The sequence below is a fragment of the Pogoniulus pusillus genome, chromosome 7, assembly GCF_015220805.1.
Source record: "Pogoniulus pusillus isolate bPogPus1 chromosome 7, bPogPus1.pri, whole genome shotgun sequence".
NCBI classification, from domain to species: Eukaryota; Metazoa; Chordata; class Aves; order Piciformes; family Lybiidae; genus Pogoniulus; species Pogoniulus pusillus.
The window spans coordinates 25,810,582-25,837,968 of record NC_087270.1 but is presented as its reverse complement, the minus strand read 5'-3'; the positions used below and the strand labels follow the sequence as shown (position 1 = coordinate 25,837,968).

Genomic DNA, 27,387 nt, shown 5'->3' with positions numbered 1-27,387 from the left:
GCTGCTCCTCCCCAGCCCTCTTCTCCAGACCCTCCCCCAACTTCCTTGCCCCTCTTCAGCATCTCTGTGCTTATCTTGCAGTGAGTACCCCAAAAGTGAACCAAGGACTCCAAATGTGTCCCACAAGATTTGGCAGAGGAGGGCAATGGTTGGATTCAATGATCCTAAGGGTCTATTCCAACCAAAGTGGTCCTGTGATCATTTGTAGTCTCACAGAGTGCTCCAGGAAGTGTGACACAGCAGGTCCATGTTGTGAGCGCAGTCCAGGCTCTCTGTGCTAACAACCTGGGCTAATGAAGAGAGTCTTCTGCATGAGACATCTTCCAGCTGCTCCAAAGAAATCAAACAGCAGCTCTGCAGGCAGCTCTGGCAGGCTCTGGTTTACCTCTGCTCTGAGCACCGAGGAAGTGGTTGGGCAGCAAACCATGATATGGAGTACATGGTGTACACAGCCTCCAGGGCACAGCCATGGCAGAGGCTACCTGAGACCTGGCAACTCCTAACTGCCAAGTTCTTAATCTTCCATTTTTGGTAATCACCTGGCAGCCTCCTCTCAGCTATTACTTTGCCTAGCCATGGAGCAGCTTCTCTTTTGCAGGGTTTGAGTTGGTTTTCACTGCTGGGGATTAAATGGATAAAAAAAACCCAACCCCAAGTCTTCAGGAACCAAACTCTGAACCTTCAGAACCAGAGAAGACATCAACTACTGAGCCATTTCCCCACATTGGGCAACAGGACACAGAGCCTGGCTGCTCCTGGGAGTTAATTAAGCAGAAGACAAGAGTGATCATTTTGAGATGACTCCCTGCCTCTGCAGACCTTCTGAAAGGAGCACAAAAGCACTGCAGAGCAGTGAGGGTAGCTCAACCTCACCAGGTTGAGAAGCCCTAAATGTGTTGGCTAATGGCAAGGAGAAGATTATGTTAATGAGCTGGGAAAGGAAAAAGAAACCTGAGCCAAGATAATGAACCGCTTCCTTAGGTGCAAGGAATTTCAAGTGATGGTCAGTGCAGCCAGGAGAAGAGGTCCTAGCGAGCTCCTTCTCTGATTCAACTATCATCAAAGGCTTGGCTGAGGCTTGTCTAGCTTCTCTTCCCTGAGGTCCCACAATCTTTGCCTTGAACAATGTGTTTTCAATTAAAAAAGGCCCGGGCAAAGGTTTCTAATTGGCCCCATTAAGCAGGAGCAAACGCTGAGCTCAGGCTCTGATGCTTCCGCCAAACAGTGTGAGCAGGGCACACGCAGGGCCGGGGGCTCATTTCCCTGCTCTCCCGAGATGGCCACTTGCCTCGTGGCCACCTTCCTTCCTCCAGTTGCTCCAGTGGCACAAGGGTTGAAGCCTCCTCTCGGGTGTAATCAGTGCTGGAAGCCCAGATGAGCTACCAGGATGATGCTGGTTGACAATCCCTGGCTGCCTGCCATGCTGGGAACCTTCAGTGTTTCGGGCAGCTTGCCAGAATGAAGCAACTTCAACCACAGATGAGAAATAGCAATTTTCAAAGCTTTTAACTTCGTTGAATGTGAACTGAACTAGCAAAATGCACCTCCCTGGGCCCAAGGCTATCTCTGCCACATTTCAAAGGCCTGCAGCAAACAATGGAAATGTTCGAGCTTGTCAGGAAAGGTCAGGAGGAGCTCTGCTGAAAGCAAACGCAAGGCAAACCGAAAATGAGAGGTGCTGCCAATTCTTCCTCAATCCAGGGAACTCTTCTTGCTGCTCCTGCAGGAATTTCTCCTGCCACAAGCCAGTAAATAAATACCAGCACTTTCCCCCCCTCTCCCTCTGCTGAACGTCCTGCTTTCTTCAGGCAGGCTTCTGAGGTGCTACCATTAAGGTGATGTTGCTCCACAGAAATTTATGGGTAGCTGTTATGTAAATCTACTGCACCACCTCTGCTGGTGTCCAGCCACGGGCAGATTTATGAAAGTGAGAAAGCTCTGCCTACCAGAACTCTGTGGTTTCAGGACTTGAGGACAGAGCCCTCTCACCAGATTTGAGCAAGCACTGTGCCAGCGAGGGAAAACAACCTCTGTACATGGAGGGGCGGAGGGCACCCAGGGTTTGTGAGCCTGGGAATGATGACAGAGAGCCTGATGTGATGTCCCTGCAGGCCAGAGGGCACCTGTTAACCCAGGGAGGAAACAAACTGAGCCCATTCTCCAGTCCTACAGGAGGTGTTGCTGCCCAGGAGCTCAGTAGGGGTGTACAGGCCTTTGGAGAATGCCTGTGAACAGCCAGCCTGAGGAGAGAGCTGGGTGGGAACAAGTGAGTTCCACCTTGACCAGCACCTTCTGCCACCAGTAATGAGATGGAGAGGAGTAAAACACTGCTGCACTGCCACTTGGTGCAAAGGAGGAGCTCTCTGTGGACGATGGGGAGGCTTCTGAAATGCATCATCAAGGGATCACAGGACGCACCAGCTTGGAAGTGACCCCCAGAGGTCCAAGCCCACTGCAGTGAGCAGGAGCACAGAATCAGAATCACAGAACTGCTGAGATTGGAAGAGACCTTTGAGATCACCAACTCCAACCACTCACCCAGAGCTCCAGACCCCACCACTGCCACTGAGCCACCTCCCTCAGCACCGCATCCACACAGCTTTGAAACCCCTCCAGGGATGGGGACTTCACCACCTCCCTGGGCAGCCTGGGTCAGTGTCTGAGAACCCTTGCTGGAAAGAGATTGCTCCTGATATCCAACCTGAACCTTCCCTGGCCAACTTGAGACTGTTTCTTCTTGTCCTGTCACTTGCTGCATATGAGAAGAGACCAAGCCCCACTGGCTACAACCTTCATTGAGGGAACTGTAGAGAGCAATGAGATTTCCCCTCAGCCTCCTCTTCTCCAGATTGAACAATCCCAGTTCCCTCAGCTGCTCCTCACAGGACCTGTGTTCAAAGTCCTTCACCAGCTTAGTTGTTCTTCTTTGGATCTGCTCCAGCACCTCAATGTCCTTCCTGGAGTGAGGGGCCAAAAACTGAACCCAGGACTGAAGGTGTGGCCCAGGGCCCCATCAAGTTTGAACCTGACCATCTACAGGGACAGAGCCTTCACCACATCTCTAGGTAGCCTCTTCCAGAGTCTCACCACACATACTGAAGAAATTCTTCCTCAGCTCTACTCTAACCCTGCTTTGCCTCAGCTCCAAACCATTCCCCCTTGGCCTGTCTCTACACACCCTCAGCAAAAGGCCCTCTGCAGCCTTCCTGCAGGATCCCTTCAGGCACTGGCAGGCAGCTCTGAGGTCCCCCTGGAGCCTTCTCCTCTCCAGGCTGCACACCCCCAGCTCCCTCAGCCTATGCAGCAGAGCTGCTTCAGCCCTTGGAGCATCTTTATGGCCTTCTCTGGCCTCACTCCAGCAGCTCTGTGTCCTTCTGCTGCTGGGCACAGCAGAGCTGGAGGCAGGATTGGGGGTGGGGTCCCAGCAGAGCATCCCACCACCCTCATACTGAAGAACCTCCTCCTAAGATCCAGCACAACCCTTCTCTCCCTCGGCTTTGAAAAAGAGCTCTGAGCATAGAAATGGAGCAAAGGTCTGAAGAGAACAGGATGAAACTCAGTAGGTGCTCAGGTAATCATTTACACAAATGCAGGATGAGGAGGAACTGGTTAGGGAACAGCTCTTCACCAAAGCACGTGTGGGAAACAGTCTCTTCAAGCTGAAGCTAAGTCAGCAACATCAGCTTGTTGGAGAAAAGACAAATACCTCCCTAAGACACACAGAAAGCTTGTGAGGCATGTCCTGCCTCTGCCACTCCACTCAGCATCCCTAGCAGAAACACAGGAGATATTTGGTTGGAAAGGACCTTTGAGATCATCCTTTCCCATTTCAGACCCTGCACTGAAGGGCTGAAGGCTGAGCTGGATGATCTGGAAGGTCTTTTCCAACAGAAGAATAGCATGGAAGAAGGTGTCCTTTCAGTTTGCCCTGAAGAAGAGATGAACAAAGATGAGCCCAAAGAAAGACCAGGGAGGGGAGTAAAAGACCAACAGACAAAGTAGAAGACAAAGAAAGTTGGAGGAGATTTAGGTCATTTGTGTTAGGAAGAGATGATAAAGGACATGGCAAGTCTTTGAGCACAGCAAATTGTGCAGAAGCAAGCAAGCCCTTTGTGCCAGGGGCCAGCGTTTACCAGAATGAAGTTACAGCCCTTGGTTGCACCAGGTCAGAGCAGGAGGAGCAATCTCTGGGCCAGCCAGCCAAAGCCCTCAGATTGTCTTAGAAAGGCCTGGACCTCAGCACTGGAGGCCTTTGACAACAGCTTGAAGAAATAGCTCCTTTCGTAAAGCTGACCCTGCCTTTCAGCAAGCAGGAGCAGCAGGTGATGTGCCTCAGACCTACCTTCTCTTTGTTTCTTAACTCCAGGTCCTACAAGGACACAGCTGGCACAGGCTGCTGCCAACAGCAAGCAGCAGCCGAGCAGAGCTCCACTCTGCTTTCTGGTAGCAGAGCAAGCAAGCTGAAGAACTGCAGCAGCACTTCACTCTGGCCCCTCAGTTCATGTCACCAACCAAACACCCTCCACCCCACCACCTCCTGTTTTCCATTTGAGAAATTCAGCCGGGGGGGGGTCTAAGTCTTTGTTGTTGCCGAAGCAACTCCTGCCCCAGTTGATGAATCAGAGCTCCTTGCACAGCAGCTTGCACTCTGCCTTGCTAGCCTGGCACGTTGTACCTGAACAAACCCACAGTGCAATAACCACAGCTCTCCAGATGAGCAATTGGTGAGTGGGCTGAGAGCAGCCCTGAAGAAAGAGCCTTGGGGGTGTTGATTGATGAGCAGCTCCCCAGGAGCCAGCAGTGCCCTCATGCAGCCCAGCAGGCAGCTCTGTGCTGACTGCAGCCAGAGCAGTGTGGGCAGCAGGCCAAGAGAGAGGACTGTGCCCTTTAGCTCTGCTCTGCTCAGACCTCACCTCCAATCCTGCCTCCAGCTCTGCTGTCCCCAGCAGCAGAAGGACACAGAGCTGCTGGAGTGAGGCCAGAGAAGGCCACAAAGATGCTCCAAGGGCTGGAGCAGTTCTGCTGTGAGCACAGGCTGAGGGAGCTGGGGGTGTGCAGCCTGGAGAGAAGGCTCCAGGGGGACCTTAGAGCTGCCTACCAGTGCCTGAAGGGATCCTGCAGGAAGGCTGCAGAGGGACTTGTGCTGAGGGTGTCTGGAGACAGGCCAAGGGGGAATGGTTTGGAGCTGAGGCAGAGCAGGGTTAGAGTAGAGTCAAGGAAGAAGTTCTTCAGTAGGAGGGTGCTGAGACTTTGGAACAGGGTGCCCAGGGAGGCTGTGGCTGCCTTCTCCCTGGGGGTGTTCAAGGCCAGGCTGGATGAGGCCTTGAGCAGCCTGGGCTAGCTGAGAGGTGTCCCTGCCTACGGTGCGGAGGTTGGAGTAGATGAGCTCTGAGGTCCCTCCCAACCTGAGCCATTATAGGAGTCTCTTGGAGCCGTTTAGGAGATTGGCTATCAAAGAAGTACAACCCCCCCTGCACAGCTCCAACTGCTCCTTCCCAACACCAGCAGACAGGGAAGCTCTCTCCCATTCAGTGAAATCTCTGCAAAAAGTCACACAGCCACTTAAAAAAAAAATAATCCAGTGGGTGTTAGAAAGGTGATCTCAGCTGCCAGGTAAGAGGTCAGGACAACTGCCAGAAAGAGAACGTTACAGTGGTGCTTAAGGAAACACAGGAACTCATGGATCCACAGAATGGCTTGGGTTGGAAGGGAACTTAAAGCTCACCCAGTTCCAGCTCCCCTGCCATGGGCAGGGACACCTCACACCAGCCCAGGGTGCTCAAGGCCTCATCCAGCCTGGCCTCCAACACCTCCAAGGAGGGGGCAGCCACAACCTCCCTGGGCAACCTGTGTCTGTGGCTCCCTACCCTCACTCTCAAGCGTTTCTTCCTAACATCTATTCTAGGTATCTAATAGATACTCCAACACCTAAAAGAAGAGTAACAGCTACATAAAAAGACTGAAAGAAGTGTGGAATAAATATTCTGATACCCAGAAGACTCCTAAAATGAATATTCTGGCAGAAGAACACAATCACAGACTCCTAAAATGACTATTCTGGCAGAAGAACACAATCACTGATACTCTAATAGCCAGAGGAACAATCTCTCTTCTAGATATACTCTGACATCTAGAATGCATAAACACCATTGACAACTGCATCCCAGAATCATTAAGGTTGGAAAAGACCTCTGAGATCATCAATTCCAAGCACTTATTAGCCAAATCAACTGGATTCAGCTCTCAGTCCCAGCAGAGATGTCCCCAACAGAGTGAACTGGCAAACCAAAATCAGGCTTGCTTCCCATCCTCATCACACACCTTCTTTTGAATTAAATACCAAGGTGCTAACGCCTGAGAAAGAAAAATCTTTCCTTCCCAAACAGCATACAAACTCAGCAAGCATTCCTAAATAAATAAAGCAAGAAGAAAAGAAAAACAGAAAACAGGAATAGCAGCCTGGAATGTTGCTGTCTGAGCTGCCCAGCAGCAGCAGCAGCAGGAGGGTTATTTGAGCAGCATGAAGGCCAACTGCAATCTGTACCTCTCTGAATCACAGCACCACAGAGTTGTCAGGGCTGGAAGGGACCTCAAGGATCATAGGATCACCCAGCTCCAACCCTCCTGCCACGGACAGGGACACCTCACATTAGATCAGATTGCCCAGAAGCACATCCAGCCTGGCCTTAAACACCTCCAGGGATGTGGCTTCCACCACCTCCCTGGCAACCTGTGCCAGTCTTTCATCACCCTCATGGTCAAGAACTTCTTCCTAATATCTAATCTAAAACTCCCCTCCCCAGTCCTGTCACTACTTGACACTCCAAAAAGTCCCTCCCCAGATTTCTTGTAGCCCACTTCAGACCCAAGTAGGCCACAATAAGGTCTGCTGGGAGCCTTTTCCTCTCAAGACTGAACAGCCCCAACTCCCTCAGCCTGCGTCCACAGTGGAGCAGCTCCAGCCCTCTGCTCATCCTCACAGCCCTTCTCTGGACACTTTCCAGCCCCTCCAGCTCTTTCCTGTCACAGGGCTCCAGAGCTGGGCACAGTGCTCCAGGTGGGGTCTCAGCAGAGGGTGCAGAATCCCCTCCCTGGCCCCGCTGCCCACCCTGCTCTTGCTGCAGCCCAGGCTCTGGTTGCTCTCTGGGCTGCAAGAGCACACTGCTGGCTCACGTTCAGCTTCTCATCCACTGGCACACCCAAGTCCCCTCTCCTCAGGGCTACTTTCAAGCCAGGCACTGCCCAGCCTGTTTCAGTGCCTGGGATTGCCTCGACCCAAGTGCAGGACCTTGCACTTGGTCTTGTTGAGCCTCATGAGATTGGCTTGGGTCCATCTCTGCAGCCTTTGCAGGTCCCTGTGGATGAATCCTTCCCTCCATCTGCCAACTGCACCACACAGCTTGGTGCCGAGGCTGCCTCAGTGCCCCTGTCCATGGCACCGAGGAACATGTTAAATAAGGTACTGAAGAGCACCTTGTCCTGTGAAAAGCTCCCATGGAATCCCAGCCACAAGGTAATGAAGAGCACCTTCTCCTGTGAAAAGCTCCCATGGAATCCCAGCCACTACTCCAGGCTTCCACAGCTTCATGACCAGAACAAGCCTGGCACAACCTGGAGCTTCACTTGCACGCAGTTGGAATCTTTGCTTTTGAACATTTAGTTTCAAAATAAGAATTAAAACAAACGCCTGCAAAAGCAACAACGACTCAAGGGCTGCTTGGCTCCAGGGAGATCTCCCCAGGAATTCTTCCTCTACCCAAACTGGCTAATTGCTGGGGCTCCTGGAGCTGAAAGGAGCAGCGAAATGCTCACTGCAAAATGGCTCTGTTGGTGTTGTTTGTTTGCTCGATGAAGTGTAATTAAGAGGAGCTCTCCTCGCCTCCAAGCCGGCAAATCTCTCCTCCGGAGACAAAGGCACTGCAGCGATTTTCAGGAGACAAATTCAATTTGGTGTGGTCCTGCTTTTAGTGCCCAACAAGTAAAAGCTTGTAACAGCGAAAGGCTGGAGCAGAAAGGTATGGCAAAGGCTGCTGCGAGGAGCCGCAAGCTGCGGGGAGGAGGAGTCCCCTCCCGCGGCAGGGGCAGCGCAGCCGCTGGCCGCTGCGGGGTCCCTTCGCAAGCCCTCGCCGAAGCGGAGGCTGAGCTAAAGCCCAGCAAACCCCTGCGCTCTGCCTTCCCCGACGATGCCTGGCTAAGAACCAGGCAGCAGTTGGGAACTGTCAAAATATTTTACAGCTCAATTGTAATTAGCAGCCGAGTCTAAGCACGCAGCAGTTGGGCGTTAGCCATGTTCGGGGGCTGCTACAGCAGCCGCTTCTTGTCTCGCCTCTTCCCAACACGTGTAAAACTCCTCAGCGATCCCCAGCAGCTGCTTCACAACACTCTGAATGCAGCAGCAGCAAGCTGCCTGCAGACATTGCCGGGTTTTCATCCCCCTCCTTAATAAACAGAGCGTAGACATTAGCATGAAAAAAAACCCCAACAAACCAAGCCTAGCAGTTAGAACTACAGAGTTAGTTTAGCAGCTTCGTTTGTTCCTTTTGTTCAAATTCCTTAAAACCAAAGATATATGTAGTGACAAACGGACAGAAAAGAACATTCTGAGCGAAATATGACACGGGAAATACTGCCACGATCAAAGCTTTGGGAGAATCTGAATGGGTGGGTTGGAAGAGCCCTCTAAGATCATCCAGCCCAACCATTCCCTAACCCTACCAAGGCTGGGGCATGGATTCCTAAATCCACAGATTCACAGCATGGTTTGGGTTGGAAGGGACTTTCAGAAGCGCCCAGTTCTAACCCCCTGCCATGGGCAGGGACACCTCCATGTGCCCAGGTTGCTCAAAGCCTCACACAGCCTGGCCTTCCTCAGCACCACTTCAAGGAATGAGTTTTGCAGATGATAAATAGAGGAAGCTGTTCCCAGCTGCTGAGGGAGAGAAAAAGTTCTGCTGCAGTATGGTAACCTGAGGAACCTGAAATGGCCTTGGCATGGACATCCTGCTGAGGAGCATTTCATCCCTACCATAGGTTCTTCTGGGCAGGCAACTCTACAGAGGCTCCTGGGTGTTCACAGCTGGTGTTTCTAAGGCACTATCAGAGACAAGGATTCCCGACTCCCTGCTCCTCCAATGCTGTTCCAATCATTACAGAATGTAAGGAGTTGGAAGGGACCTCCAGAGATCATCCAGGCCAACTCCCCTGCCAGAGCAGAGGCACCCAGGAACACATCCAGGTGGGGTTGGAAAGTCTCCAGAGAAGGAGACTCCACAACCTCTCTGGGCAGCCTGCTCCAGGCCTCCAGCACCCTCACACCAAAAAACATTTTCCTCATGTTGAGGTGCAACTTACTGGATTCCAGCCTGGACCTGTTGTGCCTTGTCCTGTCACTGGGCACCATCAAACAGAGCCTGTCACCTTCATCCTGACACCCACCCCTCAGGTATTGATAGATATTGATCAGATTCCTTCTCAGCCTTCTCCAGACTAAACAGCCTCAGGGCTCTCAGCCTCTCTTCCCAGACAATCATCCTAGTGGCTCTCTGTTGCACTGTCTCCAGCAGGTCCCTGTCTCTATTGGAGTGGGGAGCACCCAGCTGGACACAGCACTCCAGGTGTGGTCTAAGCAGGGCAAAACAGAGGGGCAAGAGAACCTCCCTAGCCTTGCTGGCCACACTTTCCTTTTTCCACCCTGGGATGCTCTTGGCCCTCTTTGGCCACAAGGGCACATTGCTGCCCATGACTTAACTACTACCATAGTGACAAGCCAGATAACATTCCTAACACATGACTATCTAATGGATTAAATCCTTTGAGAGACCTTTTCCCTGTGAGCTGGCACAGGACAGCTCTATCTGAAGTGTCCTTTGGAGTCCATTTACACAGTTGAGTTAAATAAAAGGAAGCACTCTTGGAAGAAAGGCCTTCTGCTGGCCCAGAGGTGATGCAATGACTGACATGCTTCTGGGCCGAGCTGTTCCTGATTCTAGTCATCTGCAGACAGGACAAGGAGGCAGCTAGATGGAAAGCCTGCTCCAGAAGACTTCAGCCTCCTAACCATCAGTATCAGCCCTAAGAGAAGGGGCTCTAGGGGAAGACCTCGATTGCTCTCCTTTAGGTTGGGTGATGAGATGAGATCAGAGAACCCCAAGGAACTATCAGAGGGAAAACTTTCAGCCAGCACAAATGCAGAAAGCTCAGACTCGAGCCTCATACATCATCTTTAACAAGTCTGATCCCATCCAGGTGTTGCAATGTGCAGAGCACTTATCACTCACATATCTCAGCCTCCTGCAACACTTTTCCCTGCACGAGCACCTCAGGATAGGTGTAGGAGGGAAAAGAAGGGAGCCTTCACTCCTAAACAGGAATTTCCATGCTTTGGGAAGTGTAAATTAGAGCATTACCACTCGTCTGACAGTGAGCTTGCAAATAAATGTGTAGCAACATATCTAATTGCACAAGGAGAGATGAAATGATTCTGGCAGTCTTTGAGATGAGGAGCATAGAGAGAAAGGGACAAAAGCCAAGGGGCTTTGTACTTTGTTGGTACTGCTCTAAATAAGCTCCCAGTGGAATCCACAGTTTGTTCTGACCTTATTAGCTCTAAGTTAAATCAGCTGCTAAAAATGATCCCAAGCTGCAGGATCTACCATCTCACAAGCAGGGCTTTGGCAGACTGCTGAGGAACCCTCTGCAGCAGCAGGACTAGGAAAGAAGTATGGTGACATCATTGGACTGAGATCCACCTTGCCTGTAAAGCCTGCAGCACCTGGAGCTGTGTTCTTCCCAGATGACAGCTTTTTTCATGTAACACCTGCTGAAAGACTCTCTTCGTGGGGCTGGGAGAGCTCTTGTGTCTAGCGAGCTCACAGTGCCAAGGCAGCAGCTTGTGGGTAACTCACAGCTTGCCTCTGCAAGTTCTGCCCTCAGTGAGCATGGCAAGGCCTTGCACCCAGATCAGGGCAACCCTTGATAGCAGTCCAGGCTGGGGGTGACGAGACTGAGAGCAGCCCTGCAGAGACAGACCTGGGGGTGCTGGTGGGCGAGAAGCTGGGCAGGAGCCAGCACTGGCAGCCCAGAAGGCCAAGGGCAGCCTGGGCTGCATCCACAGCAGTGTGGGCAGAGATAGAGAGAGGGGATCCTGCCCCTCTGCTCTGCTCTGGGGAGACCTCACCTGCAGGGCTGGGGCCAGCTCTGGAGCCCACAGCACAGGAAGGACATGGACCTGATGGAGAGGGTTGAGAGGCCATAAACATGATTAGGGGGCTGGAGCAGCTCTGCTGTGGGCACAGGCTGAGGGATCTGGGGGTGTGGAGCCTGCAGAAGAGAACGCTTCAGACAGACCTATGAGCAGTCTGTCAGGACCTGAAGGGACTACAAGAAGGCTGCAGAGAGACTGTTGCCAAAGGCCTGCAGGAACGGGGTGAAGGCAACGGCTGCAAAGTAGAGCAGAGCAGATTGAGATTGGCTGTGAGGAACAAGTTCTGCAGCAGGAGGCTACTGCAACAGGTTGCCCAGGTAGATGGTTGGGGCCCATGGCTGAAGATATTGAAGGTGAGGCTGGAGAGGGCTGTGGGCAGGCTGCTCTAGTGGAGGATGTCCCTGCTGAGTGCAGGAGGTTGGAGTGGATGAGCTTTGGAGGTGCCTTCCAGCCCAGCCCGTTCCACAGTCCCATGTTCTGCCCTGCCACACCCTCTGAATGCAGATGGTTTTCCCCTGTGCCTGACCCCACAGCAGCAGAGCTCTCCTGCAGGTGCACTGCAGGCATTTGGCCAAGCTCTCCCAACAGCACAGCTCAACTTCCAGCACATGAACCTCACCAACATTTGTCATGACACTTCCAAGGCAATTGCCTTAACTAGTTTCTAGCTGGCTTCTTTAAAGCTCTTTTGCTGAGCTAGGCCAGGCTGGGTGAGGCCTTGGTCAGCCTGTACTAGTGTGAGGTGCTGCTGCCCAAGGCAGAGGGGTTGGAAGTAGAAGATCTTTAAGGTCCCTTCCAACCCAAAGCATGCTGTGAATCTATGATTTCACTCACACTTTCAAAGCTTCCCCATGCCTGTTTGTCATGATTTGTCTGAGTGATGCAACATCACAGGCTCACAGGATGTCAGGGCTGGAAGGACCCAAAGAGCTCATCGAGTCCAACCCCCCTGCCAGAGCAGGACCATGCAATCTAGCTCAGGTCACACAGGAACACATCCAGACAGGCCTTGAAAGTCTCCAGAGAAGGAGACTCCACAACCTCTCTGGAGAGCCTGTTCCAATGCTCTGTGACCCTTACAGTAAAGAAGTTTCCCCTTGTGTTGAGCTGGAACCTCCTGTGCTGCAGCTTTGATCCATTGCTCCTTTTCCTATGCTAGGGAGTAGTGAGCAGAGCCTGTCCCCCCCTCCAACCTCCAGCCCTCAGATATTTATAAACATTGATTAAATCTCCTCTCAGCCTTCTCTTCTCCAGACTAAGCAGCCCCAGGTCTCTCAGCCTCTCCTCATCAGGCAGTGCTTCAGTTCCCTAATCATCCTCACAGCCCTCTGCTGGACTCTCTCCAGCAGATCCCTGTCCCTCTTAAACTGAGGAGCCTAAAACTGAAGGTAGTACTCAAGATGAGGTCTCAGCAGGGCAGAGTAGAGGGGGAGGAGAACCTCCCTTGATCTGCAGGACACACTCTGCTTAATGCACCCCAGGATCCCCTTGGCCCTCTTGACCACCAGGGCACATTCTGTGTCATGGATAACTTGTTATCCACCAGCACTCCCGGGTTCCTCCAGGTGAACTCCACTGGAATTGTGTGCATTATTCACCACCTCCAACTCTCAAGTACCCTTTCAGGCTTCACACAACTACCCTGCTAAACAGCTCTTGCCCAGAAGTAAACCCAGGGTGTTCCAAAGGACTGCTTGCATTTCCAAAAGGTAACCAAAGAAGCACAAATAAAACCTTCCCTACATCTACCATTAAAAACACAACCCAAAACATAGGCAATGGTGGCCTTGTATTGAGAGGGAAATACATTCAAGGGCAGGTGGAACTAGGTGAGGTCTTCAAGGTCTCTTCCACCCTAAACCAATCTGTCAATCAAGCACACAGATACAAAGCTACCTAAGGCATAGACCAGGCAAAGCCTTTGCCTTAAGTACTTTTTATGTCTTTTTGTTTTATGCCCTCTTCTGTTTCATCAGGCAAAAATCTGGGTTTAAATATGATACAAACCTCTTTTTTTTTAATGCCCTCTTCTGTTTTATCAGGCCAAAATCTGGGTTTAAATATGATTTCAACCTTTTTTAATGCCTTCTTCTGTTTTATCAGGCAAACATCTTGGTTTAAATATGATTTCAACCTTTTTATAAATGCCCTTTTTTGTTTTATCAGGCAAAAATTCTTGGTTTAAAGATGATTTCAACCTTTTTTTTATGCCCTCTTCTGTTTTATCAGGCAAAAATCTTGGTTTAAATATGATTTCAATATTTTTTTTATGCCCTCTTCTGTTTCATCAGGTCAAAATCTTGGTTTAAATATGATTTCAACCTTTTTTTAATGCCTTCTCTTTTATCAGGCAAAAATCTTGGTTTAAATATGATTTCAATCTTTTTTTAATGCCCTCTTCTGTTTCATCAGGCAAAAATTTTGGTTTAAATAGGATTTTAAACTTTTTTTTTAACGCACTCTTTTTTATCAGGCCAAAATCTGGGTTTAAATATGATTTCAACCTTTTTTTAATGCCCTAATCTGTTTTATCAGGGATAAAATCTTGGTTTAAATATGATTTCAACCTTTTTTTAAATGCTCTTTTTTGTTTTATCAGGCAAAAATTCTTGGTTTAAATATGATTTCAATCTTTTTTTTATGCCCTCTTCTGTTTCATCAGGCAAAAATTTGGGCTTAAATACTATTTCAACCATTTTTAATGCCCTAATCTATTTTATCAGGGAAAAAATACTGGTTTAAATATGATTTCAATCTTTTTTTAATGCCTTCTTCTGTTTAATCAGGCAAAATTCTTGGTTTAAATATGATTTCAACCTTTTTTAATGCCCTAATCTTTTTTATCAGGCAAAAAATCTTCATTTAAATATGATTTTAACTTTTTTTTATGCCCTCTTCTGTTTCATCAGGTCAAAATTCTTGGTTTAAAACTTATTTCAACCTGTTTTTATGCCCTCTTTTGTTTTATCAGGCAAAATTCTTGGTTTAAATATGATTTCAACCTTTTTTAAATGCCCTAATCTATTTTATCAGGAAAAAAATCTTGGTTTAAATATGATTTCAATCTTTTTTTATGCCCTGTTCTGTTTTATCAAGCAAAATTGTTGGTTTAAACGTGATTTCAACCTCTACCCCACCCCACCTCCTCTGTAAGAGTCTCTCCACAGGCTGCTTGCACTGGATGCATTTGAGATCCATTCCTATGCTTCTGCACAGGGTAAGTCAAGTACAACGAAGTCAAATAAAACGAAACATGAGCATGTCTGGATTTTGACATCCAATGGCTAAAGTGGGGGGTTGGAACTAGCTGATCTTTAAGGCCCCTTCCAACCAAAACCATTCTGTGACTCTCTGAACATCTCCTTTCCCCAGAGGCTTCATTTCTGTACTTTCAAATCACTCAGCAGAAGTGTCCCTCAAGCCTGTTCCACCACACAACCCCTTCAGATAGCGCCAGCACGGACGGGGAGCTCCCGGAGCAGGCAAACAACCGAATGAACAGAAGGCAGAGAGGCACAAAACACGCACGCTGGAAAAGCTGGGATCACTCCAGTCCCTTCCCTTGGTTCCTGCTTATTCTCTTCCCCTTTCTGCGTTGGATTTTGTAGGGAACTGTTGTCGCTCTCCCCCTCCTCTTTATTTTTTTCGTGTGTGTTAGCACAGACACTCCCTTTAGGCAACCCTGCATCAACAATCCTCCCACGTCCAAAGTCGGCTACATCTGTTGCTCTTTCCCATTGTTGGAAATTCCTGCCTTAATCCTATTTGACTTTATTCATGCAAAGGTCATCCTGAATTCAGCAAAGGGAGGAGGGCCAGCCAGCAGGCTGCTGAGGACGAGCAACAGCAAATGCTGGTGCAGAAGAGCAGCCAGCGTGCCCGCACTGCTGCGGGAGGGCTTGCTGTCAGCAGGCTCCTTCTGCTCCTGGCAGCTCTGCTGCAGCATCAGTTGGCTGCACGTTTCTTCTAGCAGCTCAGCAACACAACAGATTCCCTCCTAAACCACGTTCGAGTCCCTCTCCTGAAACAGCTTTGAGTTGCAACCCTACTGGCAGTAAGTATAAGACAGGCATATGGAAGATGTGCCCTAGGGCTTAGCTGCTGGCACCTCAGACTCTTCTGCTTCTCCTGCCTTCTCCAGCTCCACACTCCTTAACCAGCTCACCTAAAGTGAAGTAAAATTAATGCTGATCTGTGTTTTAAATGAACCCAGGGCAGGGCACACTGGAACACATCCAAGTGGGGTTGGAAAGGCTCCAGCGAAGGAGACTCCACAGCCTCTCTGGGCAGCCTGCTCCAGACCTCCATAGAATTATAGAATCAACCAGGTTGGAAGAGACCTCCAAGCTCATCCACTCCAACCTAGCACCCAGCCCTATCCAGTCAACTAGACCATGGCACCGAGTGCCTCATCCTCTCTTTTCTTGAACACCTCCAGGGATGGTGACTCCACCACCTCCCTGGGCAGCCCATTCCAATGCCACTCTCTCTGTGAAGAACTTCCTCCTAACATCCAGCCTATACCTACCCTGGCACAGCTTGAGACTGTATCCCCTTGTTCTATTGCTGGTTGCCTGGGAGAAGAGGCCAACCCCCACCTGGCTACAACCTCCCTTCAGGTAGTTGTAGACAGCAATGAGGTCTGCCCTGAGCCTCCTCTTCTCCAGGCTAAACAACCCCAGCTCCCTCAGCCTCTCCTCATAGGGTTTGTGTTCCAGACCCTTCACCAGCTTTGTTGCCTTTCTCTGGACACTTTCCAGCACCTCAACACCAAAAAATTTTCTCCTCACAGTGAAGTGGAACCTCCCAGGCTGCAGCTTGTACCTGTTGTTCCTTCCCTATCATTGGGCACCATCAAACAGAGCCTGGCACCTTCACCTTGACATCCAGCCCTCAGATTTATAGCTGTTACTGCATGGAGCAGAGCAGCTAATCTAAGCAGCTCATTTTAGGGTCATCACCCCACTGGAGATTTGCTCTCTTTTGGGTTTAGCCTCATTTTCATTCCCCAGCAACGATAACAACAGTAACTCCAAGCATTCTGTCTCAGACCTGGGATCGATCTCTCTCTCTCTCTCTCTCTTAATTTGTATTCCTATCAAATGTATTTATTTATTCCTGTGCTTAAGCCTCTGACCCAAAGCAAAGAGTGATGAGCAGGAGTGGTGGCTCGGGAAGGAAAGCCAAGACAGATGTATGAAGAAATGAGAATGATTTGTTTCTCATGTATCCATAACTCATAATGGCAGATGCAAAGGAATATTTCTTCCTGCATCCTTAGTTCTGCTTTGAGGTGCTTGTCAACTACCCTGAGCCAAACCTACCCTTCAAGTGAGCAGAGAAACAGGCTACTGTTAGTCTGCTTTCTTCCTCCAGAGCTTCTCTGAGGGCTGCAGATGGCAGAGAATGCACCCAAGGCTTGAGCTACCAAGAGCAGCCTCACAATACAGCTCAGAGTAACAGCTGGAAGTTAAATGCTGCAATAGAGAATCAGAGAATTTTTTGGCATGGAAAAGCCCTCTAAGATCATCCAGTCCAACCATCAACCCAATACCACCATGGCCATTAAAGCATGTCCTAAAGAGCTGCATCTACACATTTATCTGCCACCTCCAGGGACAGAGACTCTACCACCTCCCTGGGCAGCCTCTGCCAGCCTCTGAGAATGCTTTCTGAGAAGAAATTTGTCCTAATCTCCAACCTAAAGGTGCAACTTGAGGCTCTTTTCTCTTGTTCTATCACCTGACACTAGGGAGCAGAAGCCAACCTCCACCTGGCTCCAGCCTCCTCTCAGGGAGCTGTAGAGAGCAATGAACTCTGCCCTCAGCCTCCTCTTTTCCACACTAAACACTGCCCCAGCTCCCTTAGCTGCTCCTCTCCAGCCCTCTTCTCCAGACTCTTCCCCAGCTTCCTTGCCCTTCTCTGGACCCTCTCCAGCCCCTCAATATCCTTCTTGGAGTGAAGGCCCCAGAACTGAACACAGCACTCCAGGTGTGGCCTCCCCAGTGGTGAGCCCATGGACACAAGCCCTGCCCTGATCCTGCTGGGCAGGATTTGCAATAGTATAAAGTCAGTTTAAAGTGTGGTTGGTGCCTCATTAGGTGCAAGGGAAGGCTGGAAAGAATCAAGGTTTCAGTTCAAAAGCTGACCAGACCTTGTGTGGCTCTTGTTAAGGAGCTTGCTAACAAGGTATGAAAAAGTCTACAGAAAAGAATAGGTTTGATCAGGGTTTTGTTGGGAAGGCTTTGAAGATTCCTGTTCTGAAGATAGCTTAAAAAAGGCCTTATGAGAGGAGAAGCCTTCCTTCTTCATTCCACCCTTCAAACAGGAACACTTTCTCTGCTAGGAGAGTGGACAGGAATTGGCACAGGCTGCCCAGGCAGGTAGCAGAGTTCCCATCCCTACAGGGGTTCCAGAACCATGTGGCCATGGCACTTGGGGACAGGGTTAGTGGCCATGGTGGTGCTGGGTTGGTGGCTGGACTGGATCGTGTTGGAGAGATTTGCCAACCTGAATGACTATCATAAACAGGAGTACCAGCCTGTGGAGCCTGGCATGCAGACCAAAGCCCTGCATGCCCTGTGCACAGGTCGGCAGGAAGGGCAGGCTGCTGCTCACAATCCAGCCCCTGTGCCCAGGAGCCCACAGCCCTCCACCAGCTGCCTGCCTCCTCCCAGCTCTCTGCTGCTGCGCCAGCAGAGGGAAACAGCTGCAGGGCAACAAGATCAAAGGCACTCAGGATGGGTAAGGACTGTTAAGTTTACACAGCTCAGAATCATAGAGCAGTCTGGGCCCCTCCAGGATTTCAGGGGGACCAGGACTATAAATTCTCATCAGAGTCATCCTCGGCTTGGCTACAACTGAGCACAGAACCCTAAGATTCCCCAAGAGTGTTAGGTTGGAAATCAGAGACCCAGGAATCCACTGTCTAAAGCATGTTGGCTGAAGGGACACTCAAGAGTGTAAAGAGCTCCTGGGCAGCTCTTCCTTGGCTTGCAGGCTTTAAAGTCAGTGTTCAGCTTGTGTAATGTATTAAATACAGAATCACAGAATGGTCTGGGTTGGAAGGGACCTCCAAAGCTCATCCAGTCCAACCTCCTGCACTCAACAGGGACATCCTCCACTAGAGCAGGCTGCCCACAGCCCTCTCCAGCCTCACCTTCAATATCTCCAGCCATGGGCCCCAAGCACCTCCCTGGGCAACCTGTTGAAGTGTTGCAGCAGCCTCCTGCTGCAGAACTTGTTCCTCACAGCCAATCTCAAGCTACTCTGCTCTATTTTCAGTCCACCACCCCTTTGCCTTTGGCAACAGTCCCTCTGCAGCCTGCTTGTAGCCCCTTCAGGCACTGGCAGGCAGCTCTAAGGCTTCCCTGGAGCCTTCTCTTCTGCAGACTGCACACCCCCAGCTCCCTCAGCCTGTGCCTACAGCAGAGGTTCTCCAGCTCTCTGAGCACCTCTGTGGCCTCCTCTGGACCGTCTAGGAATCAGCTATCTGAAGCAGCCAGCTCTAGGATTCAAGCATCTGAGCAGTTGACTCCCTCTCAGAAGAGGATCCATTCCATTATGGGCCAGCTGTGAGAAATGTGACTCACACAAGCAGTCAATCAAAGTATGCCCCTGCCGAAACACTACATTTGCTCCACAGCATGCACTTGGGCTTGTCCTATGGCTTGTCATGGGCTTGGTGCTGCAGAAGGATGAAGCAGCTCCTCTTCAATCATCATGGTTCCAAGACAAAAGGTAGACTGAAAAGCACCTGGGAAAGTCTATCTTCAGCAGAAAGAAGCAATCTGTACTTCCACAAAAGTCACTTTTTAAAAGTTCCCACAACTGAGAATGTGTCACCCAGCTGACAGATGGCCACACTGCCACTGAGAGAGACTGTCTTGTGTTTGGGTCACTCCTACTACTCACCACTGGCACTGGCTCTGGCAGGGTGAGGCAGGGATGAGGGACAGGTAGGAAATCAGGAGAGGGACCAAAAGCAATGCAGGAAATCCAATCCTAGAAGCATGCATTTGTTGAGGACAGGCAGAAGGAGGACATGGAGCTGCTGGAGCTGCCTTAAGCAGGCCACAAAGATGCTCAGAGGGCCAGAGAATCTCCCTTGTGGGGACAGGTTGAGAGAGTTGGGGCTGCTCAGCCTGGAGAAGGGAAGGATCCAGGAAGACCTCAGAGCTGCATTTCAATATCTGAAGGGGTTCCAGGGGAGCTGGGGAGAGACCTTTGACAAGGGCTGAGAGTGCCAGGATGAGGGAGAATGGCTTTGAGCTGGGAGAGGGGAGATGGAGAGTGGGGAGTCAAATGGCCCTCAGGTGAGCAAACTCCTGCCATCACTGCTTTGGGAACAGTAAAATGCTGCATCCAGGCTATGGCATTTCCACAGCAAACACAACTGTGCTCATGGGGAGGGGCCCTTGAGGCCACAACGCTGATGCTAGAAGGCTCATGGCAGCTGAACACTGAGCAAAGCAGGGCTGGTGCCCAGCCACACCTCAGGGACATAGTTTCTTGGCTGTACACTTAGAGGAATGTCAGCAGCCTTCCCTGCTCTCATTTCACTGCTGTTTAAGGTCTGATTTCTATATCTAGGAGTTGGTTTGTTTGTTTGGTTCTTAATAGAGCAACAACATTTCAAGTCCTTGGAACCTGTGTCTTGAGGTGGGACCTGTCATACATCAAAGAATCTCCCATGAGCAATTTCCACCTAACAAACCTGCTGCTAGGCAGATGTCAGTAACAGCACGTCCATTCTGTGTGTCAGCACTGTCAGTATGTGAAGGGCAAATGAGCTCCACATACTCCAACAGAAATCTGCTAAAGCATTTTTGGGATCTTTTTCCTTGAGCTCTAAAGGTCAGGAGAAGAGAACCTTGAGGGGAGACCTCATTGCTCTCTACAACTCCCTGAAAGGAGGTTGGAGCCAGGTGGGGCTGGGCTTTGCTCTCTAGTCTAAGGTGATAGAAGGAGAGGAAATGGCCCAAAATTGTGCCTGGAGAGGGTTAGGTTGAAATTAGGAACAATTTCTTTGCTGATAGAGTGGTCAGGGCTTGGTACAGGCTGCCCAGGGAGGTGGAGAGGTCTCCATCCCTGGAGGTGTTCAAGAAAAGTGTGGATGTGGCACCTGGGGACAGGGTTTGGTGGCCATGGTGATAATGGGTTGACAGTTGGACTGGATGGCCTCAGAGGACTTTGCCAACCCAAAGGAGCCTATGTTTCCATGGTATCAACACTGGGTTTGTGTAGTCTAAGGATCAGCACTTCTGCTCTACAGCCATTTTATTGCATCAGAGAATCATGTGATTACAGAAAGGTCTGGGCTGGAAGGCACCTCCAAAGCTCATCCACTCCAACCCCCTGCACTCAGCAGGGACATCCTCCACTAGAGCAGCCTGCCCACAGCCCTCTCCAGCCTCACCTTCAGTATCTCCAGCCATGGGCCCCAACGAGCTCTCTGGGCAACCTGTTGCAGGTTTCCAGCAGCCTCCTGCTGCAGAACTTGTTCCTCACAGCCAATCTCAATCTGCTCTGCTCTAGTTTGTAGCCATTGCCCTCATCCTGTCCCTCTGCAGCCTTCTTATAGCCCTTTCAGATCCTGGCAGGCTGCTCTTAGATCTGCCTGGAGCCATCCGTGGATGTGCTTCAAGGTGATTTGGATGTGATGTTTGGGAATGTGGTTTAGGGTGCACCTTGCAGACAGGGCTAGCAGTTGGATTGGTGCTCCTGAGGGGCTGCTCCAACCAGCATGTTGCTGTGATTCTCTGCTCCATGCAGAACAATCTCAGCTCCCTCAGCTTGTCTGTTTCCCATGAAGACAACCAAGAGAGGGCAACAGAACATGCTGAGCCACTCAGGCTGTGTTCAGAGCTGTCACAGAAGCTTTCTGTGCCCAGACAGCTCGGAGAGGGCAGGAGAGCTGTTGTTTAACCTCCCTCTAGCTGGGGACTATCCCCCCTCCCCAGGGCGTGTGCTCAGCTCAGGCTTGCGTAGTGCCTCTGCCTTTTCCTTTCAGAGTTGCCAAACATTGCCACTATTATTGAGTAAGAAACAAACAAGAGATTAGTGCCAAGGGGCCAAGTCCTACCTGGGCACTGTGGCAATGGTTTGATTTCCTTTGCTTTCAAATGTCAGTACTTTTCCAAATTTCACAGAGCACTCTGGGCACAGCTCTGCTGGGCTAATGCTGTTAGACAGCCTGAGAGCAAAACAATTCACACACAACAATAACAGCAACAAAAAAAGGAAGAAAATTCTGCTCACAGCAAGCTTTCTGAATTGCAAATGCCCAGCCAGGACTTTAAACACACCCAGCCAGGGAAACTTTCCACTCGAGCTGTAATAGAACAAACCAGGACACAGCATCTGTTCTGGAGCCTCCCACAATGGCCTCAGATCCTCCAAACACCTGTGTGACAAGGAGAGCTTTCTGTCCCACAGGAGGCCAGCAGAGCTCCACTTCCCCCAGAGGTTCACAGAATGGTTTGGATTGGAAAGGACCACAAAAATCATCCAGTTCCAAGGTCCTGCCATGGGCAGGGGCACCTCCCACCAGTCCAGGTTGCTCAAGGCCTCATCCAGCCTGGCCTGGAACACCTCCAGGGAGGGGACAGCCACAGCCTCCCTGGGCAGCCTGTGCCAGTGTCTCCCCAGCCTCACTCTCAACAATTTCTTCCTCATCTCCAGTCTCAGTCTCCCCTCTCCCAGCTCAAAGCCATTGTCCTTCATCTTGTCACTCCCAGCCCTTGTCAAAAGTCCTTTCTCAGCTCTCCTGTAGCCCCTTCAGGTACTGGAAGGCTGCTGTAAGATCTCCCTGGAGCTTTCTCTTCTCCAGGCTGAACAGCCTCAACTCTCCCAGCCTGTCCCCACAGGGCAGGTTCTCCAGCCTTCTGATGTTTGTGGTCCCCTCTTATGCTTGGGGTCACCAGATCTGGACACAGTGCTCCAGGTGGCGTCACCAGGTTGATGAATATCAACATTTCTGTGCTTAGACCTTTGCTGATCTCAGCTGTGCCTCAGCATCAGTGGCAGAGAGGTGGGCTGCAAGCAGGCAGGCACCAAAGCATTTGAAGACCAACACCCTGCAGAAGAGCAGGAGCTGCCTGGCTGCATTTGTAACAGCACAAGCTGCTCAGACAGGTCAAGCCTGTGTCTTTTCTTATTCACTTCCAGCTTTCACACAACCTAAAACTTAGCCTGGAGTACACAAAATCCACACCAATCCAATCGTAGAGCCACAGAACTGTTGAGGCTGGAAGAGACCTTTGAGATGAGCAAGTCCAACCAACCTGGAGCTCACAACCCCACCTCTGCTGCTGAGCCAGTGCCACTGAGCCACGTGCCTCAGCACCACAGCTATGTGGCTTTGAAACTCCTCCAGGGACAGGGACTCCACCTCCCTGGGCAGCCTGGGCCAGTGCTTGAGAACCCTTGATGGGAACACATTGTTCCTTATGGCCAACCTGAACCTCCCCAGGCACAACTTGAGGTTCCTTACTCTGATCCTGTCATTTGCTGCATGTGAGAAGAGACCAAAGCCACCTGGCTCCAGCCTCCTTTAAGGAAGTTGTAAAGGGTCCTCCTCTCCTGAAGACTGAAGGACCCCAGTTTCCTCAGCTGCTCCTCATAAGACCTGTGTTCTCCCAGAACCCTTGACTGAGAAGAAATTTCTCCTAATAGCCAACCCAAGGCTCCCTGGGCCCATCCAGCAGTTACAGATTATTTCACCACACCAAAGCCATGACATAAGAGCAGCGCAAAGTATTTCCTTGACTGCAAACCTGTAAAAAACAACCTCTCTCAAACAATAAGCAATGGGAACACAACTTCCACCAGGCAACCTGCTAAAACCTCCTCCTCAGATGGCTCTTCTCTGCTTAGAAGTACCAGAATGCCACTTGGCTCTGACTCCAGCAGGAAACAAACTGTGTGCCACGTGCTTCGCAGAGGAGGTGCAGCGCAGATCAGCCCCAGCTGACAGCATCACACACCTGCCATGCTCTCCTTTCACCTGTCCCCACTTGTGCCTTTGCATGCTCAGAACAGCCTGGGAGCCGTGATGGTGGCCTTCCTGCACTGCTGTGCTTTGCTGTGAGCAGACACAGCTTTGCTTTCTGCTCTGCAGGCAGAGCAGAGCCGTGTTGCAGTCTGGCTCGGTCATTAAGCCGTGCAGTGACAGGGCTGAGAAGCAGCTCCATTCACCTCTTAAACTGCAGGCTTCTTCTGGTCAAAGCCAAAAGCTGCTCACTGCTGACACATCAGAGCTCAGATTCAGCACCACAGATGTCAGCTCTTGTAACTCTAAAATACCTTTGCTCCACATTGCTCTCTTCAGCAGAGGCTGACTCATGCTCTCCTGTGACACTCAGCTAAGTCAGGACATTCCTCACAGCCACCCTGACTGAAGGCTGACTTGGGTTGCTCTGAAAGATTGCTTCAACAGCTCGGGGACTGGGCATACACAACCCCCCAAATGCATACAGTGTCCAGCACTGAGCTCTCAAAACCCAAACTGCACAAAATCACAGAGGGGTAAGGGTTGGAAAAGACCTCCAGAGATCATCCAGTCCAATTCTGCTGCCAGAGCAGGATCACCCAGGGCAGGGCACACAGGAACACCTCCAGGTGGGGTTGGAAAGGGTCCAGAGAAGGAGACTCCACAACCTCTCTGGGCAGCCTGCTCCAAGCCTCCAGCACCCTCACACCAAACAACTTTCTCCTCATCTTGAGGTGGAACCTCCTGGATTCCAGCTTAGGGCAAGGAACAACAGATCCATTACTGGGCACCACCAAACAGAGCTCGCTCAGCCCGGCCTCACAGGAGATGTTCACTGCCTGCAGCAGCTTGGGGGGTCTGGGCTGGGCTCTCTCAGGCAGTTCCCTGAGGTATTTTTTGGCCCAAGGGACCCAGAACTGGACACAATACTCCAGAATTGGCTTCAGCAGGACAGAGCAGAGGGGCAGGAGAACCTCTCTGGACCTACTCACCACAGCCTTTCTAATCCACCCCAGGACACCCTTGGCCTTCTTGGCCACAAGGGCACATTGCTGTCTCCTGGGCACCCTTCTGCCCCCCAGGTCCCTTTACCCTGCACTGCTGTCTAACTGGTCAGTTCCCAAGCTGTACTGGTCCATGGGATTGTTCTTTCCCAGGTGCCAGACTTCCCTTGGCCTTGTCTAGGACAGAAGTCTGCAGACTCTTCAGCAGGGGCAAGGCTTCATGGCATGGCAATAGATGAAGCCAGTGTATTGTTCACCATGATTTTCCCCCCAGATGGCATATCCATCTCTCCTGGAACATCTGTTCCTAGAGGACTCTGTCCTTTCAAACTGCTGTTGCCATTGCCACTACATCCTTCAAGACAAAAGCTAACCTGTTGCTCCCTGCCCTCTGTACCAGCAAGTGAGCAGAGATGAGCAGCAGCAAAGCTCTGCAGCTGGCCCACAGGAATCCTTAGGGGATGTCCCCTAAGGAAAGGAGCTGCCAGAAAGAGGGGGGCAGGGTTGGTGTGGGCAGCCTACCTTAGGAGAAGAAGAGAGCTCCCTCGCCGCAGGAGCCGCCGCTGTGCTCTCGCTCACGCCCGGCTCTGGCTTTGGCAGGAGCTGTGGTGGGTCAGGAGCCTTCCTCTTCATCTTCCTCTCTGGTTCTTGCAGCGGAGCAGCTTTAATTAAAGCAGGGCTTGGTTTGGGTTCATAAAACGGATTTGATCTAATTAAAAGAAGGGAAATATATTTCTTTGCTGTCTCCGTTGGATTAAAGCCCCCACCCAGAGCTGTTCACAGAGCCCAGCGGCTACAAGGGTTTCACCACCTCACCTCAGGACATGCCTTTGGGTGCTACAAACGAGCTCTGACAGCTGGCACTGCATCAGCTCAGAACTTCCCCTGGTGTCAGAGCCCTGCAGTGATTCTCCCCCTCTACTCTGCTCTGGTGAGACCCCACCTGGAGTACTGCATCCAGTTCTGGAGCCCCCATTACAAGAGGGATGTGGAGATGCTGGAGTGTGTCCAGAGAAGGGCCACGAGGATGCTCAGAGGGCTGCAGCAGCTCTGCTGTGAGCACAGACTGAAGGAGTTGGGGCCGTGCAGGCTGGAGAAGAGGAGGCTCCCAGGTGACCTTCCAGGATCTGAAGGGGGTCTACAAAAAAGCTGGGGAGGGATTTTTTAGGCTGTGAGGGAGTGACAGGACTGGGGGGAATGGAGCAAAACTGGAGATGGGTAAGTTCAGACTGGACTTGAGGAGGAAGTTCTTCACCATGAGAGTGGTGAGAGGCTGGAATGGGTTGCCCAGGGAGGTGGTTGAGGCCCCATGGCTGGAGGTGTTTCAGGCCAGGCTGGATGAAGCTGTGGGCAGCCTGCTCTAGGGTAGGGTGTCCCTGCCCATGGCAGGGGAGTTGGAACTAGATGATCCTCATGGTTCCTTCCAACCCTGACTGATTATGATCGTATGACCTAGGCTCTCTCCAGTGCACCAGGCTAACTCCTCGGGGCTCTTTAGCTGCCTCCCAGCAGAGAAGCTGGGAGCGAAGCTGCAGGCTGGTGCCCAGAGCCAAGGGTGCTGCTCTGGAGCAGAGTCAGGAGTCAGGCCCCTTGCACAGGTGTGCTTGAGCAAGGCCTCACTCTGGGCTGCCCCGAGGCCTCCACAGCTCCACAAGCAGTGCAGCACACAGACACCAGACCACTTCAGGAATGCTTTTTGGGGAAGAAGGGAGTGCAAAGAAAACTACAGGGCACTTGTGTATCCATTGCATGGCTTGGGCTGGAAGGGACCTTCAAGGTCACTCAGAGCCAACCCTCTGCCATGGGCAGGGCCACCTCATGCTAGCCCAGGTTGCTCAAGGCCTCATCCAGCCTGGCCTAGCTCAGCAAAAAGCTCAGCTCCACCCCCCAGCCATGCTCTCATTCTGTGATTCTGTCACTGAGTGATTCTCTCCAGACATCCTGAGGACTTGCTCCCATGCTTCAGTTTGGGAGTTCCTGAGCCTGGGGCTGGGTCTGCCAGCAGCTGGAGGCATGGGGACAAGCAGCTGGGCTGCTGTCCCACTGTGGCCAGAGACCTTGCACCCTGCCATTGCAATGAAGCAGGCACAGCCCTCAGAACCTTCAGAGATTCACAGCATGGGGTGGGTTGGAAGGGGACCTTCAAGACAATCCAGTTCCAACCCCTGCTATGGGCAGGGACACCTCCCACCAGCACAGGTTGCTCAAGGCCTTGTCCAACCTGGCCTTGAACACCTCTCTAGAGACAACAGCAGCCATCACCTGTTTGTTTTGAAAGTGTTTTTCACAATTAACCCTGATGTAGGAAACGCAGTAAACATCTCCCACCAAGTGGATGCAGTCCAAAGAATCACTCTTCTGGCATCTGCATTCCAGCTGTGTTTGTTCCACAGCATTCCCAAACCAGTATCCTCCAGTCTGAGATATCACACAGGAAGCAAGGACATCCTTACTGATTCCATCACCACATAATGGCTTCTACTGCACACTTGGAAGGGTCAACAATTTTGTCTCCTGATGGGAACCTTCTCTCCACTGAGTTATTTTATTCCTAACCTTGGCTTTTCCTATTATGCAATCCCAAAGTGGAAGGTTTGCTGCCAAACTGATATGTTAATGAACTCCCTGCCAGTCCTCACTTCCCCTGCAAGACACATTCCTCATACATCTCAAGCCACGTTTGTGTAACCAAGCCACTGCAACTCCCAAAGACCATGCATGCATGCAGCTGTCTCATCCTGAGCAACCTGCTCAGGTGGAAGATGTCCCTGCTTGCTGCCAGGGATGTGCCTTGGAGGTCTCTTCCAACCCAAACCATTCTATGATTCTACGTTATCTGTGCAGAAGAGCTTCTTAAGGGTCTCTTCCAACCTAAAGCATTCCACAGTCAGATGAAAAATAACCTCAGGGTTCTCACTCTAGATGGAAACAGCAAAGCACAGAGCATTAGACAAACGCCTCCCTTGCTAGATCCATGACAGAATTCCTCTCAGGATAAGGCCCTGATAAGGCCTTGAGCAACCTGGGCTAGTGGGAGGTGTCCCTGCCAATGTCAGGAGGGTGAGAACTGGATGACCTTCAAGATCCCTTCCAACCCAGCCCGTTCCATGAATCCAAGTTGTGAGCTATCACACACACTGCTGTTAAAGGATTATAGCAGCAACATTTGGGCATCACTCAAAGAAATC

The 27,387-nt window shown here is 51.0% G+C and overlaps 1 protein-coding gene across 7 annotated transcripts in view; it reads right to left on the bottom strand.

Annotated features, from left to right (window-relative positions):
- The window catches only part of EHBP1 (EH domain binding protein 1), a 261,387-nt gene that overhangs the window by 117,078 nt on the left and 116,922 nt on the right, over positions 1-27,387 (bottom strand). For all 7 annotated transcript variants that reach the window (XM_064146293.1, XM_064146294.1, XM_064146297.1 and 4 more), the window contains one exon: positions 24,722-24,908. In XM_064146293.1, coding sequence (XP_064002363.1) covers positions 24,722-24,908 — 187 coding nt within the window. The remainder of the gene's footprint in view (positions 1-24,721; positions 24,909-27,387) is intronic.